This window comes from Lithobates pipiens, unplaced genomic scaffold (genome assembly GCF_037356315.1).
Source record: "Lithobates pipiens isolate NorthernLeopardFrog02 unplaced genomic scaffold, aLitPip1_a1.2 Scaffold_18, whole genome shotgun sequence".
Taxonomy (NCBI): Eukaryota; Metazoa; Chordata; class Amphibia; order Anura; family Ranidae; genus Lithobates; species Lithobates pipiens.
In genome coordinates this window covers 550870463-550886852 of record NW_027507758.1, presented here as the reverse complement: position 1 = coordinate 550886852, position 16390 = coordinate 550870463, and the positions used below count along the sequence as shown (strand labels likewise).

General features: G+C 39.4%; 2 protein-coding genes and 1 non-coding gene across 3 annotated transcripts in view; 2 read left to right on the top strand and 1 right to left on the bottom strand.

The window, feature by feature from the left end:
* Nucleotides 1-16390, bottom strand: part of LOC143988950 (protein eva-1 homolog C-like) — a 533910-nt gene that overhangs the window by 306312 nt on the left and 211208 nt on the right. The gene's annotated exons all lie outside the window — the stretch shown is intronic.
* On the top strand, nucleotides 4643-4729 carry TRNAR-UCU (transfer RNA arginine (anticodon UCU)). The gene is given in 2 exon segments: nucleotides 4643-4679; nucleotides 4694-4729. It is a non-coding gene; the product is annotated as a tRNA-Arg (tRNA).
* Nucleotides 9153-16370, top strand: LOC143989963 (serine/threonine-protein kinase SBK1-like). The gene is made up of 4 exons (XM_077490212.1): nucleotides 9153-9221; nucleotides 12578-12732; nucleotides 13892-14090; nucleotides 15690-16370. The coding sequence occupies exons 1-4, from the start codon at nucleotides 9153-9155 to the stop codon at nucleotides 16368-16370; spliced, it is 1104 nt and encodes a 367-aa protein (XP_077346338.1).

Sequence of the window (16390 nt, the reverse complement as noted above, 5' to 3'; positions counted from 1 at the left end):
AGCACTAGGATAATGGAGGTAGGTTTTAACCAAATTGAAAAAAAATATATATAATTTTTTATTGATTGTTCGGTAACAGATCATAAAAAATAATAAAGATCAAATTCATAAAGTATATAGGCGTAAGTACAGTAGAAGCATGATATATAGTATTCACATATAGCAGCACATAGTAGTAATAAATAAAATAATTGGGTAATATGGCATGGTAGTGCCTATGACAGCAAAACCGACATCAGCAAGTACATCCACATAATACATATGCATCCACTAGATGTAAAACAAAAATAAATTTAGTATATAGTTAAAAAAGTAAATTCATAACAAATTCATAAAGTATATAGGCGTAAGTACAGTAGAAGCATGATATATAGTATTCACATATAGCAGCACATAGTAGTAGTAAATAAAATAATTGGGTAATATGGCATGGTAGTGCCTATGACAGCAAAACCGACATCAGCAAGTACATCCACATAATAGATATGCATCCACTAGATGTAAAACAAAAGTAAATTTAGTATATAGTTAAAAAAGTAAATTCATAATAAAATAAATATAGTTCCATATAAAGTATAACTGGGACATCATTTCAAAAGCTCGACGCGTTTCGTGGGTGTCTCCCCACTCATCAGGAGCTGATGCGACCAAAAAATTCCTATGGAATAGAATAAAGAATAATATAATATACTAACCATATAAATAAAAATAAATTAATGGGGATTTAATGCGTGTAAATGGTTAGCCAGGGCAGACTCACCAATCCGGATGGAAAGTGCAGTGTGCGGCAGTGGGCGTAGGGTGGGCCATGGGCAAGATCCCTCCCCGGGAACTGAGGCGGCATAGACATGGATGCGATATCAGGCGAAACCAAAAAGATACAGCAGTGTTGAAGAGTATCAGATATGGAATGTGTGGCAATTGTTGAAAACAACATATCTAAAAACAAAATGTTAATAGTATGTATGATTAATGAGAATAATGTGATGCAAAAGTAATTGAAAATTGATAGTGACCCTCAAAGAGTACAGAGAGAGTGCTGGCCATAAGCCAAGTATATACTATGTAGTAAGTATATGCAGATGAATGTAAACAGTGAATGGTGTGCAAAAATTAAAGAAATGTAATAGTGTAAAAGAAAGTGTGAGTGTGCAGTTTAACAAAAAGTGAAGAAAATTGATGAAGGGGTGTAACATCGGCGCCACGCGTCCTACGTTGTGCGTGTGACGTCACCTTTGACGTCATCACGCCAACGTTTTAGTGATTTCCGTCTCCGTGTCTCTATTGGGGGGGATCTGGCGCGCCTGTCGCTGTTTTTTTTATCCAGGTTAGGTGTGGCTCCTCCCCCTATGTTTCACGCACGTGGCGTTGGCGGCATATTTAAACCCCACTCGGAGATAGCTGTGTGTGCAGCTGGTCTCTGCATGGAGTCTGCACACACTGGCCGTCTTGTCTGCTGGTGTTGTTTTTAGGAGCGATGTTTTAGGTGAAAAATCTCTTTTCTCCTTCTACTCACACTTCATCTCTTGTCTGATTGTACTTGACCCTGCCTATGCTCATGGTTACTACCTTTTGTCTTAAGCCACTATACTAGCTTTTATAAATATTACCATTACTATCATTAAAGTTTACCTTATAATTTTTTTTTTTTTTTTTCTCCATGCTGGTTGTGCAATCAGTATCAGCTGTGGATAGTTAAAGGGGCCTTTATTATCAGAGCCGCCCTGACCGGTGTCTGCAGACCTTATTGGCAGGACGCCGGCTGGACGGATCTCTCATCCTAATATCTTGTCTGCTGGTGTTTTAGGAGCGATGTTTAGGTGAAAAATCTTTTTTCTCCTACTACTCACATCTTTTCTTTTCTTGCTGACTGGTAATTCTGTCACTCTCCTTGTCTATCATGGTCTATGTACACCCCTTCATCAATTTTCTTCACTTTTTGTTAAACTGCACACTCACACTTTCTTTTACACTATTACATTTCTTTAATTTTTGCACACCATTCACTGTTTACATTCATCTGCATATACTTACTACATAGTATATACTTGGCTTATGGCCAGCACTCTCTCTGTACTCTTTGAGGGTCACTATCAATTTTCAATTACTTTTGCATCACATTATTCTCATTAATCATACATACTATTAACATTTTGTTTTTAGATATGTTGTTTTCAACAATTGCCACACATTCCATATCTGATACTCTTCAACACTGCTGTATCTTTTTGGTTTCGCCTGATATCGCATCCATGTCTATGCCGCCTCAGTTCCCGGGGAGGGATCTTGCCCATGGCCCACCCTACGCCCACTGCCGCACACTGCACTTTCCATCCGGATTGGTGAGTCTGCCCTGGCTAACCATTTACACGCATTAAATCCCCATTAATTTATTTTTATTTATATGGTTAGTATATTATATTATTCTTTATTCTATTCCATAGGAATTTTTTGGTCGCATCAGCTCCTGATGAGTGGGGAGACACCCACGAAACGCGTCGAGCTTTTGAAATGATGTCCCAGTTATACTTTATATGGAACTATATTTATTTTATTATGAATTTACTTTTTTAACTATATACTAAATTTACTTTTGTTTTACATCTAGTGGATGCATATCTATTATGTGGATGTACTTGCTGATGTCGGTTTTGCTGTCATAGGCACTACCATGCCATATTACCCAATTATTTTATTTACTACTACTATGTGCTGCTATATGTGAATACTATATATCATGCTTCTACTGTACTTACGCCTATATACTTTATGAATTTGTTATGAATTTACTTTTTTAACTATATACTAAATTTATTTTTGTTTTACATCTAGTGGATGCATATGTATTATGTGGATGTACTTGCTGATGTCGGTTTTGCTGTCATAGGCACTACCATGCCATATTACCCAATTATTTTATTTATTACTACTATGTGCTGCTATATGTGAATACTATATATCATGCTTCTACTGTACTTACGCCTATATACTTTATGAATTTGATCTTTATTATTTTTTATGATCTGTTACCGAACAATCAATAAAAAATTATATATATTTTTTTTCAATTTGGTTAAAACCTACCTCCATTATCCTAGTGCTTCATTTTAAAGTCCCAAACTCCCTCTATTACGTACCGATTACCGGGATGGAGGCACATACTTGTGCTTCATTTAAAGTCCCAAAATTCCCCTCCTTTCTTACATTAACAATTACCTGCCTACATACAGGATACAGGTTATACCTGCTCTGGTGGCAACTATAAGATGGATTTCCCTCTCAAGAGAGATTACCTCTATTTTATTGACTCCATAATGGAAAGTGAAATTTCCACAATACTTTGTATTTGCTAACAGGGGTTTTAAATAATCCCTACTGCTAAATAAAAAATAACCCCAAACTACCGGGAAAGAAACAAATATTTCCTCAGGAAAAATATTATTTTCCCATTTCAGTTATGGTCAATTCATTTTATCACAGCAGTTGCTCACCTGGGAAATTTACTACACAATTGCATGAATGTTACACCAATTGCTTGAATGTTTAACCACTTCTGGACCGTGCTATAGCAGATTTACTGCTACCCAGCGGCCCTCCTGTACAGGATCACCTATATATATGTGATTCTGCACTTCTGCCTACAGGGGGAGCGGCAGTAGCGGCGGTGGGCTGCTTCTGCTGTGATTAATCAAAACAGAAGCCAATCTGTGGGTGCCAGACACTAGATGTCTGCCGGCACCCACTGATTGCCAGTGTAGCACACAAAATGGAGATCTGAATTTTGTGTCCCTTAAAAGCAGTAAATAAAATCCATCTCTTCCTCTAGTAAAAACAACACACACAGTATACAAAAAGACTGGCTAGGCACACAGTTTTCCCTTTGACTGTCCCTGATGTTAAACTCCTTCCCAGCCAGTGTCATTAGTACAGTACCAGTGCATATTTTTTTTTAGCACAGATCACTATATTAGTGTCACTGGTTCCCACAAAGTGTCACTTAGTGTCTACATATTGCATCACCTTATAAGTCGCTGATCATCACCATTACTAGTATAAAAATAAAAATTCCATAAATATATACCGTAGTTGGTGGACGCTATAACGTTTGCGTAAACCAATCAATATACACTTATTGAGATTTTTTTACCAAAAATATGTCGCAGAATACATATTGTCCTAAAAAAAATTTAATTGGATATGCTTTATAGCTGAAAGTAAAAAATATTGTTTTTTTTTCAAAATTGTTGACGTTTTTTTTGTTATAGTGCAAAAAAAAACCTGTGGTGATCAAATACCACTAAAAGATTGCTATATTTGTGTGAAAAAATAAAAATAAACTTTACTTGAGTAAAGTATTGCATGGTGGTGCATTTGTCAAAGCAATTCAGTGTCATATATAAAAAAAATCCTGGTCATGAAGGGGGGTAAATTTTCCGGAGGTCAAGTGGTTAATCACAGAAACGCAATAAAGACAAGTTTCTCCTCAGTTTACTGTTCTGTGGATAGTCATAGGATCAATGGGATGAAAAATATGCTATAGACTCAGGGAAGAGGAGCGTCTACGTTCTGTATGTGTATAGACACACACTGTGAACAGCAGAGTACACCTGTTGATGAGTTGTCAGAAGGTTTAGAGCCAGCTGGCTCTGTGGCGCAATGGATAGCGCATTGGACTTCTAGCAGTGTTGTAGGCATTCAAAGGTTGTGGGTTCGAGTCCCACCAGAGTCGCTTGTTTTTCAAAGGCTTACTAAAAAGGCCTGTGTTCTGTCAGGAGAGGTGACATGGTGACTCTGGAGCGTGTTCTCTATACATCACACATGCCATATTAAGAGGAATAAATTAACTGGGGGGGGGGGGGCACACTTACCCAACTCTAGAAAAATCATTATAGCTCTTTGGTAATTAACATAAAAAGTTCAAATTACAACATTTTATCGGCCATATTACATTTCCTGAAGTGCTGAGCTGCAAAATCACATGAGGAAATGTAGTCTTTGTCTAATGGAAAACAGCCGAGACCCACTCACATAAAATCCTCAAATAAACTGAGAGCTGCATACAGACTAAAAATCGCCAGCTTGGCTTTTTTATTCAAACATTTGTACTTAACCACTTCAATACCGGGCACTTAAACACCTTCCTGCCCAGACCAATTTTGAGCTTTCAGCGCTGTCGCACTTTGAATGACAATTGCGCGGTCATGCTACACTGTACCCAAATGACATTTTTATAATTTTTTTTCCCACAAATAGAGCTTTATTTTGGTGGTATATGATCACCTCTGCGGTTTTTATTTTTTGCTAAACAAATAAAAAAAATACCGATTTTTTTTTTTTATTATGTTTTTTTTGGTTTCAGTTTCAAAACTTTTTAAATAAGTAAGTTTTCTCCTTCATTGATGGGCACTGATGGGGTCACTCTGATGGGCAATGATAAGGCGGCACTGATGGGCACCGATGAGGTGGCACCAATGAAGTGGCACTGATGAGGTGGCATTGATGGACACTGATATGTGGCACTGATAGGCGGCACTTCTGGGCACTGATAAGCGGCACTGATGGGTGGCACTGATGGGCGACACGGATGGGCACTGATAGGTGGCACAAATTGGCACTGATAGCTGGCACGGATTGGAATGGATGGGCGGTACAGGTGGGCACAGATAGGCGGCACAGATGGGCATGGATAGGCGGCACAGATGGGCATGGATAGGTGGGCACGGATGGGCACTGATAGGTGGCACGGATGGGCACTGATAGGCGGCACAGATGGGAACTGATAGGCGGCATTGTATTATATTATACTGTATTAATGGATGCCAATCAGTGCCAAACAATAATGCATGCCAATCAGTGATGTCCATTGTGGGCACTGATTGGCATCCATTATGGGCACTGATTGGCATCCATTGTGGCACTGACTGGAATCCCTGTGGTCTAGGGTGGCATACCTTGTCCTGGGCATCCCTGGTGGTCTGGCGGCATCCCTGGCGGTCCAGTGTAGGCATCCTCGGGGGGGGGGGGGCTGCGCTGATAATCGATCAGCACAGACCCCCCTGTCAGAGGAGCAGCCGATCGGCTCTCCTCTACTCGCGTGTGAGGAAAAGCCGATCACTGGCTTTTCCTATTTACACTGTGATCAGCCATGATTGGACATGGCTGATCACGTGGTAAAGAGTCTCCGTCGGAGACTCTTTACCAAGATCGTAGTTGCAGAGTGTCAGACTGACACCCCCAACAACGATCGCCGCAATGCGCGCTCCCGGGGGCTCGCAGAGGCTCAAAATCCTGATCACGTCATATGACGTCTGGTCAGGATTTTGAAACCACTATGCCGCCGCGCTTTTGTTATAGGGCGGGCGGCAAGTGGTTAATTCAGAAAAATTGTTTGTCAGAGTATTCAATAATGCCATAATTGAATCAAGCAAGGTCCTTTAAAAATGTTGTCCAGACCTGCTATTTGCATGAATTCCCAGATATATTAAAAAATAACATAAATCAAAGTATATACACACACACACACACACACACACACACACACACACACACATATATATATATATATATATATATATATATATATATATATATATATATATATATATATAGCGCACTACCCCCTTAGGAGCAGCTTTGTTTGTTCATTACGGTTGTCAATGACCCCGCTTTCAATCCCCCTTGCAATTTCAGGACACCAAACAAGCTCTGAACTTTCTAAGGCTTTGTTCTGGGCGTAAATCGGTGGGCAATTGAATGCAATATATGAGAAGTCCCATCCGACCCCAGCTTTGAATCCAAAAAGGGTACTGATGTGTTGCCATAGTATTTGGTAGTTAACACCCTTCTAGTGATCCTTTACTGATTCCAATTCCTATTTCAGACCTTAGCATTTCCAATATGGATGGACAAGCATCACTTTGAATAATGCTGTGGAAATAGACTCCAAAGTCACAGGCCACACTGCCTATTTGCATGACTCTTGTTGTCAAATCCCCGTCAGTCCTTGAAAAGTGCTTGACACTGTGGTCCTTGGATGCACAGTATTAAGTTACGGATTAGCACCACTGGGTTTCACTCCCTTTGCTCTCTCCCAATCAACAGTCCATGTTACTCACAGAAAGTCGATTCCCAGTTTTCTCCATCCGCTTAGCTCCTACTTCCTCCTCCATGCTGTCCGGCGCATCCCCGCATGGGACGCCCGGTCTTGCTTCAGTACTACATGACGACTTTTCTTCCAGGGACCAGACTTGGCCACCCTGCACTCCTCCTCCGGCTATCCGTCTTCGACCCCCGGAGGCTCCGGGGTCTTTGAACCCCCAGCCCTCCGGCCCTCGGACTCCTGCTGATCTCCCTTTCGACTCCCCTCGGAGCATGTGACCCCCCTTTTGATATGAGAGACCTCCCATTACCAAAGAAATGAACTATTGGTCAACTCTCTCACATGGGTTTCCTGCCACTCAGGCCTCAGTCCCTCCTCTCTTTCCAGCAAAATCCACTGTCAAGCAGAGGAGGTATCCCTGAGCCCAAGTGTAGGCGGCCACAACCCCTTCTACTCTGACACTCCCATCCCCAAATAAACAACCAGGCCTAAAAAAAGAGCAAGACCCTGGCCAATTTTACCTCTTTCTATATCCTACACTATCGTCTAAATGTATGGGGTGCTAAATCTATATATATATATATATATATATATATATATATATATATATATATACACTTTTTTTTTGTTTTATTATTATTATTTTTTTCTTGACTGAGGACTGCACTCAGATAAGAAAACAAAAAAAAAAGAAAAATCATCCTTCCCTTTTGATTTCCCTCATTATTAAAGTTAAAAATGGTCACATTTGGTCCTATTGAACATTTCAAAAACTAAAATTTTTTTTCAACTAAAATTTTAACCTTGTATAGCCATCTTAAAGCCTAGTCAAAAAAAAAAGCTTCCCCCTGAGTGGGTGGGATTTTAAATGACCATCAACTCCGGACACAAATGGACACAATAATATACAATTTTTATTCATAAATTACACAATGTACATAATATTACCAGGAAGTGAAAATGGGCTAAACAATGTCCTCCTGGTATATTAATAAATACACAAACATATATACAGAACAAAATAAGATTAAAATAATGCTTGTCCTATATCACCCACACACTTGGGTGTGGGTGATATAGGACAAGCATTGTTTTAATCTTATTTTGTTGCATTTTGTTGTATTGCTTCCGAGTGCTGGTACAAATCCCATGGGGACACACCACCACCACCAAAAAGAAACATACAGTAAAGAAATGATGGGGACACACAACATTAAAACATACTGTATTAAAGTTTTCTGTGCTTCTTTAGTGGCAAGAGGGGCACCTAGTGTAAACCTATTAGGGTGGGGGGCGATTGTAATGTAACAAGATTTCACTGACTGATTTCTGTCAGATTACTTTGGCCTGTGGGTGTCTGAGACATTAGATCATTGCCATCTGTTTATAGACAGCTAAAGTGAACCTGTCATGTGGAAATGTGGAGGCTGCCATAGGTGGTCACTTCCTGAATATTCTAGGTTTTCCACCTCTTTGCCAATCTAGTTCAATACTTTACGTCACTGATGTGAAATGAGTATACAAGCAGAATAGCCAGAAGTCCTAAACTGCATATTTGTGCCAGGCCTGTGCATCAATGTATTCACACATGAGGTTGAACATGACAGGTAAGTAGTATCAGAAAAGGGTGGCAGACTCATTTGCTCATGACCAGTTAACTTTGAGAGTATTGAACATAAAAGAAAACTGGTATCTTTATCATGCACATGAAGTAGTTAAAATGACTACCCCTGCCAGGGACAGCTCTTTAACAACTAAGACAGTCAGCGGATAATAGTTAACCATAAATATAAAAACTGGAAGTTCCAGAAAACAAACTAGTGGATGGTCTGATGAACCCTAGAATAGTCTTGACAAAGGCACTGGAGCATCATTTTAGAGATTTGATGCTCGTGCGGGTACATTTCTAAGAATCTTGAGCACAGGCACATCAAAAGGGATAACTGATGTCCATTCCTTGCACCCACTTGCGCTTAAAGACACCCGGTGCCAGACAGGAAATACTGAGCTGATTGGATTGATGAAACATTTACAGCGGTGTTCTCTCAGAACCATGTGCTTTGTGGTGGTCGGAAATGGTGTTTACATTATTTACACACCTTCATGGCAAGATTCTCATTTGGTGGGTCCTTCAGCCTTGGAAGAGCTGATACAGTATTGTTTTTGACTATTCAAGACAAATGTCTGGTGTCTTATGCCGTGTACACACGATCAAATTGTCCGGCGGAATTGGTCTGGCAAACAATCCGGCAAACAATCCGCCGGACTTTATAATGAACGGACTTGGCTACACACAGACACACCAAAAGTCCGGCGATTTCTAACGCGATGACATACAGCGCGTACGACGGGACTAGAAAAAGGAAGTTCAATAGCCAGTAGCCAATAGCTTCCTTCTCGTACTTGCTTCAGAGCATGCGTCATTCTTAGTCCGCCGGACTAGCACACTGACAAACGGATTGTCCGCTGAAAGCCAAGTCCGGCGGACAAATTTTCAGTCAAAACTACTTTCTAAGTCCGCCGGACATTTTACGACTCGGTCCGCCGGACAATTCGATCGTGTGTACGTGGCATTAGGGTTACAATCCTTTGTGTTGGCCAATCAAACAATTTGCTTGAATTGTAAGAATTTCTATCAGCTGTAGTTTAAAAACATTGAAGGTAGATTTCCTTGGTTTATTCACTTGTTCAAATTGCTAAAGAATTGACTAAGTATATGGTCAGCATTAGGCCATATTCAGTGTGACATGTTGACAGGGTTGTGCAAGGATTCTAGGATGCAACAATTGGCAAGTGGAACCATTGGAATTACTCATTGCTTCCAGCTTTTCTTATAACAAAAAAATGAAAAAAATGTAAAATTGGCCAAGTAGCACATTAGTAAATAACACCATGTCTGGTCCAAATGGTTCTTAAGCACTTTGTTTTTTTCTTTATTAGATGTGTCCCAGAAATGGAGCATTTCTTTTTGCTTCAACTTGTAACAAACAATGCTCACTTTTTACCTGCATAACTAAATCAAAGTTGATTAAAGTTCTCTAACCCTGCCCGTGGGTTGTGTATTGAGCATACATATGAAGGGAGCATAACTTTACCATTTATACCTTCAGGTTTCACTAGCAAAAGAACAATAGATATAGAACGACTCCCGGAGACCTTTTGTTGTCAGACCTGTGCAATGATTACATTTTGAATAAAGACCTAAAGCTGCTGGGAAATTAGCTGAAGTGTTAAAATCACTCAACTTCTTTGCTTTAAGGGTAATTTCACTTTTACATATGTTATTACACTAAGACTAGGAAATAATCTGTGTTGTACAATTAGATTCACATATACTGTATGTCTACTTCTCAATTCACAGCTGAAAATCTTGTGAAAACAAACCGTGCAAACCCATGTTGTTACAAAAAGATACCATAATCTTTATTAAAAAATTAAAATCATATAAAAACCCCATCATACAAGTCATATTCTTACATGTGCAACCATTTAGATATTTGGTAGCCTACAAATGGCCAAAAGGCTATTGAGTCCATTTGTCACCAAGTAGCCAAATGTATATACCCATCATAATAACCACGATAGAGTGAAGAGAGTTAAAAACACCCATCGGGTTATTATTGCTGCTTGTTCCCCCCATTAGGGAGATTTACTCTCACTATTTGTGCTCTTGGCAGTTATCACTGACTGCGAAAATGAAAGAAAATTCTAAAATGTGTAGCCAAAAAAGAAATAGAGGAAAAATCTTCTAATGGTGACATTCAGGAATTCTCTATCTTTGGAGGAACAGTGGATAGAACTACCCCTTAAGCCGGGTACACACTAACAGTTTTTTTGTGCTACCCAGCGGGTTGCACAAAAAAAACCTGACAGCTCCAGTTGGAGCCACTTTACAAACCATGAAAGGTTAGTCCAGCGATGTCCCCCACTGGGCTGTTGTGTTCTGACAGGGGGATGCCCCCCTCCGCCAGAACACTCCAATCAGCACTCTCTGGCATTGGCTGAGAGTGCTGTTTGGGAATCAGTCTTCTGCTGGTTTTCCAGCATGCATGTCTGACAGAAGCCAGCCAAATGGCTGGCTTCTGATAGACAGACCGACATACCCATGGACCGAATGACAATCATTTTTTTTAACTCGCCGTTGTCTCTTGACATTCGTCCCATGTGTATGGGGCTTTACGCTAACCAAAATTTGAAAAAAAGTTTTGCATTTAGCTCCACTTTAGCAAGGAACACTTTTATATAGAAAGATTGCATAACCGAGCAAGGCACACTCACTGTATATGATGGTGTGTATATAATGTACCGTACATTACTGTCAGTCCTGCCTCATCTGCTGTAAATCAGGAATACAAGAAGTACCCCTTTGACGAATGCATTTAATGATTTAAATTTGAGAATCTGGTGTATGAAAATCCTTCCGAACAGAACTGATTTTTTTCCCAGAATTCTAATAAAATAAAGTGTAAAGAATTATTTTTATACTTGACCAAGATATTTTTGTGACACCTTCAAAGTCCTACATGGTATGATAGTTTTTTAATATTATGCTATAAGGATGAGACATTTATTCTTATCAATATGAACCTTATTCAGATATATACTTGAATTACCTTTTGTTACAATATTGAATTTTAGCATTAAAAAAAACCCTAAGCAACTAATTAAAGCCAGCAGCACATTGGCTAATCTGAGCAAAAACTATAGATATTACAAAGAGTTGTGTAGTACAACAAAAATTATTAGAACAGAAGATAGTTAAAACCAAGACTGGTGTAATGGGAAGTAGTCATTTGTAACCAATAGTGGATTTTATCTATACCATTATGCATAGAGCTATAGTTTTCTCCTTGATCACCTCAAAGATATTCTAATTATTGCCTGATCCCATGAAGTAGGTGAAGGCTAAAATCTAACATGTTTTACTTTTAAACCCTTTTTACTACAGAAGTTTTAATCTGAACATGTGAAATGCCCTAGAGGTTCAATTGTTGTCAACATTACCAATCTGAAAAGAGTGAAAATAAAGACATGCCCACTCCCCGCTACCCACTGTGATGGGAACCTGTTTACATTGTAGACACAATCACAAAGGAGTTACCTTGATTTGTCAAGTTCAGGTGATGCTTCAATTTGCATTCTAATGAAGGTTTGAAGCTTCCTGGCTTGGCTCCTGTCTAAACTGCTCTATAAAAGACAAAGTTAGTCTGTGGACCTCAGATATCCACTTAGTGTTTTCAAGATCTTTCTAACACTGGACCTTGCAGAAGCTTGCAGAAACTCAATCTACTTTGAACTTCTACTCTAGCTGTCCATTCCGTGCCTAGGTAAGGCTAGTCTTCTAAATGTATCCTTGCTATATTTCTGGTATTTTTGTTTTCTTTTCAAAAAGAAAGTAAATGCAACATTTGGTATACATTTATAAAAGAATTTCAAGCAAAAAGTCTTTACATAAAAACGTTTTTCTCTTATGTGCAGAGAAAGCCTGATATCACCATGTTCAAAATGGCAGCCTACTCAACTTGTGGGATTAAAAGAAGATTATGTGGTGAAGAAGAATATGAAATCCTGGAACCACTTGGCGAGGGTACTTATGGTGAAGTTGTGAGGGCTGTAGACAGGGAAATGGGTAAGTGAATTCTTTTAAATAATTACAAAGAGTATTTCTTATTTAGAAAAGCTGGCACTCCATTGTTTAGCAATCTTGCTGCCTCTGCCAGAGCACCGGTGGTAAATCCAAATTATAAGACTGGGAGGTAGCAGCACCTACTTTCATGTATTAGTATATCTAATTTGCCCAATTGTTTGAGCCTATAAAACAGATAAAAATTTTTTTTGAATCTTTACTAAAAAAAATGTTACCTTATTAGACATATGGGCTTTGTTACAGAAGTTTGGGTTAAAGACCATAATGCACAAAGATCAACCAGTTCTTCCTATCTTGTCAGTGCTGAATAAGAACAGGACAAAACTCCAATTAGGCAACTGGCAATGCTTCCCCAGAAAATAAGAGTCTTTCAACCTGTCTCAATTCATTCCTCTTACGTGTCTTTAACGTAACCTGGCCATAGGTAAAAACAAGAAGGACACCTTTTTTCTTTTAATTCCTCCTGAAAGTGCTAGCTGCTGGTTGTTAAGCCAAAGAGAAAGCCTTAAAATTTTTAACAAAGTCCATATTTGCATACATGATACAAGTCAGTGATTCTATATATGCTGTATATTAAATTTGGAGGGTACAACACGACAGCCAAGAAATTGGCATTTTGCAGAGGAGCTTACCAATAGTAACCTTCCTGTTTCTCTCATGACATATTTACTTTAAGCCAGTCATGTCACACACAGTTACAGTGAGACACATACGCAGCTCATCAGGTAACAGGTTTTAATAACAACTGATGGTCCTCTATGTACAACCCAGATACTTAGCAAAGGACAATTGTTTTGATTTTGATGTTGTGATATATGTTTTTATATGTAATAAATGAATATTTTATCTTAAATGTAATTTTGTGGTCGGTACCAAGATAGATCATTTCTCCTTGGAGGGCGCAGTAGGATAGCTTCAGCAACTATCCCTATTCCCCTCATATTTTGCATATACAGAGGACAATAGACCCATTTGCATGGATAACTCTTTAACATACTGCTAACAAAGGCTCAGAGGAGCTGACTACATGTTGGAGAAAACCATCCAGTCTATGTAAATTTAATGGACTCATGTATTGTACATCAGAGTCTTAGATGTTCAAATCTTATTTTTAAATGAATTAATTTTTTCTCTTTAACAGGTAGACTTGTTGCCCTAAAAATGGTGAAAAAGAAACTAACCAAAAGAGAAGAGTTTCTGCATGAAGTGTGCATTTCAGTCTATCTTACTGGACACAAGGGCTTCATCTCTACTTATTCAAGCCTTCTGGAAACCTCAGACCACTATGTGTTCAGCCAGGAATTAGCACCTGCTGGATCGCTTCACTCGATCATCCAGCCAAGGGTAAGTAAAATAAAGCTAATGAAGTAGCTGACACTTCAGTATTTGCTTGCCAATTTATTCATTTATATATATGTGTGTGTGTGTGTGTGGTGCTAGGGATCCTGGAAATAAATAGTAACTGGTGTTTTGTCTTGGGTACATTCTGTAAATTGCAAACATTTATACTAAGTAATGTGGCCCGGTTGGAAAGAAATGAGGAAGGGTATAAAACCCTGTGAGTTATTTTCTGCAGTCTACATTCTCTGGGCAAGATCTTCCTTAATCCCATCATGAAGATGAAACGGGAAGTGGGAGGAACATTACAAAGTTAGAGGAGTTGTAGACAGTTGTCCCCATTGGAAGATTTCCCCTCACCTCCTGTTCTGTTGACTAAATTTTTCGATTAAAATGGCTCTAAAGCTTTTTTTTTTTCTTGTATTAAAATAACAAATATATTTATACTTACCTGTTCTGTGCAAGGGTTTTGCACAGAGCAGCCTTGATCCTCTTCTTCTGAGGTCCCCCTGCCGGCACTCCAAGCAGATACAATCTGACAGGAAGCATGAATGAACTATCACTGTGCTTCCCAGCACTGTGGTACTTCATTGAAAACTACAAGCCGACAGCCGCAAAGGCTGCTGGGCCTTGTAGTTTACCATGCACAGAGCCCTGTCAATCAGTGACATGGCCGGGCAAGCGGAGCCCCGCTTGGACACTTTTTTTTTAAATTGTGACATCTAGCGGGGAGGGAGAAGAACCCCACTAGCTGTCACAGCGTGGATTGGGCATGTACAGGGGGCGGTCTGTGTTAGCCCTTGTACACACGGTCGGACATCCCGTCAACAAAATCCGACTGATTTTTTCCAACGGATTTTGTCCGAAACTGGTGTTGCATACACACGGTCGGACAAAGTTGTCGGAAAATCTGATCGTTCGGAACGTGATGACATTTGTACGTTACGATGGGACTATGTTCAGGCAAGTAGCCAATAGCTTTGGTCTCGTAATTTGATTTGAGCATGCATGGCACTTTGTCCGATCGGAATTCTCTACAAACGATCAGACAAAGTCCTATCGAATCATATTGTCGGAAAATTTTATATCCAGCTCTCAAACTTTGTTGGTCGGACATTCCGACGGAAAAAGTCCGATGGAGCCCACACACGGTCGGATTATCCAACAACGCAGTCCGATCGGACATTTTCCGTCGGAATTTCCAACCGTGTGTACAAGGGCTAACATGAAACATGTTACGAAAGGTGAACTTATCCTTTAAGGCTTTAGAACCACTTTAACTATTACCTTCTGATTCAGAGACAAAAATCAACAAATAGAGGTAGTCGCATCCCTCCACTACCACCTCACTTCCTAGTGGGGATGTAGGAAACAATAAAAACATGACATAAGTTGCAATGATTCACCACTCTATATGAAAGGCTAGTCAAAGTTTTTAAGATGCAGGTAACATTTTAAATTACTCCCATCTTTCCTACATTGCTGAAATATTGTAGATTAATTGCACTCATGTTAACATGTAATTCCATTTGCAGATTTAGAAATTAACATTGTATAAATGTGATATTTCATATGAAATTCATATAATCGTTTTAACTTTTCCAGGTGGGAATTCCAGAAAATCTGGTTAAACGCTGTGCATTACAAATCACCCAGGCTCTTGAATACATGCACAGTAGAAAAATGGTGCATAGGGACCTGAAGCCAGATAATATTTTACTTATGGACAAGAGATGTCGCAACATCAAACTAAGTGACTTTGGACTAACTCAATTTGTCGGTAAAGTTGTTCCATCAATGTCACCCATCAACCAGTACATGTCTCCTGAACTTTGTAAACTAAAGCACACGGAGTCAATTGTCGTGGATCCTAGTGTTGACATCTGGGCCCTTGGTGTTGTTTTGTACATTATTATCACTGGAAACTATCCGTGGCAAATGGCTCTGGTTGAAAATCCATTGTTTCAAAGGTTTGTTTACTGGCAGAACAACATTGGCCACATGCCACCACCAAATGGTTGGAAGAACATTAACAGGAGGGTTCAGGATTTATTTCATATACTTTTTGCCCAAGACCCCAGCTGCAGAAACCAAGTAGGAGTTGTTCTAAGCTATCTTCATTTCCCTTGGAACTTTGAAGGTGCAACCCAAAAGAAAAAAGAGGAAGATGTTGTAAAAGGAGACAGCGAGATCGAAGTAATTGTACTGGACGGAGACGATGAATACATTGTCATAGAAAATCATGGTGACATAGAATGCATTGTTGTGAATGATTCTGCCTCTTGAATTTGCTTTAGTTCAAATAA

Excerpts from the sequence above, each read along its gene's own strand:
- LOC143989963 (XM_077490212.1), top strand. The coding sequence starts at position 9,153 with ATGTGCTTTGTGGTGGTCGGAAATGGTGTTTACATTATTTACACACCT. Across the intron at positions 9,222-12,577 it reads CATGGCAAGATTCTCATTTG|AGAAAGCCTGATATCACCAT; the intron begins GTGGGTCCTTCA and ends TCTTATGTGCAG. Across the intron at positions 12,733-13,891 it reads GTAGACAGGGAAATGGGTAA|ACTTGTTGCCCTAAAAATGG; the intron begins GTGAATTCTTTT and ends TTTAACAGGTAG.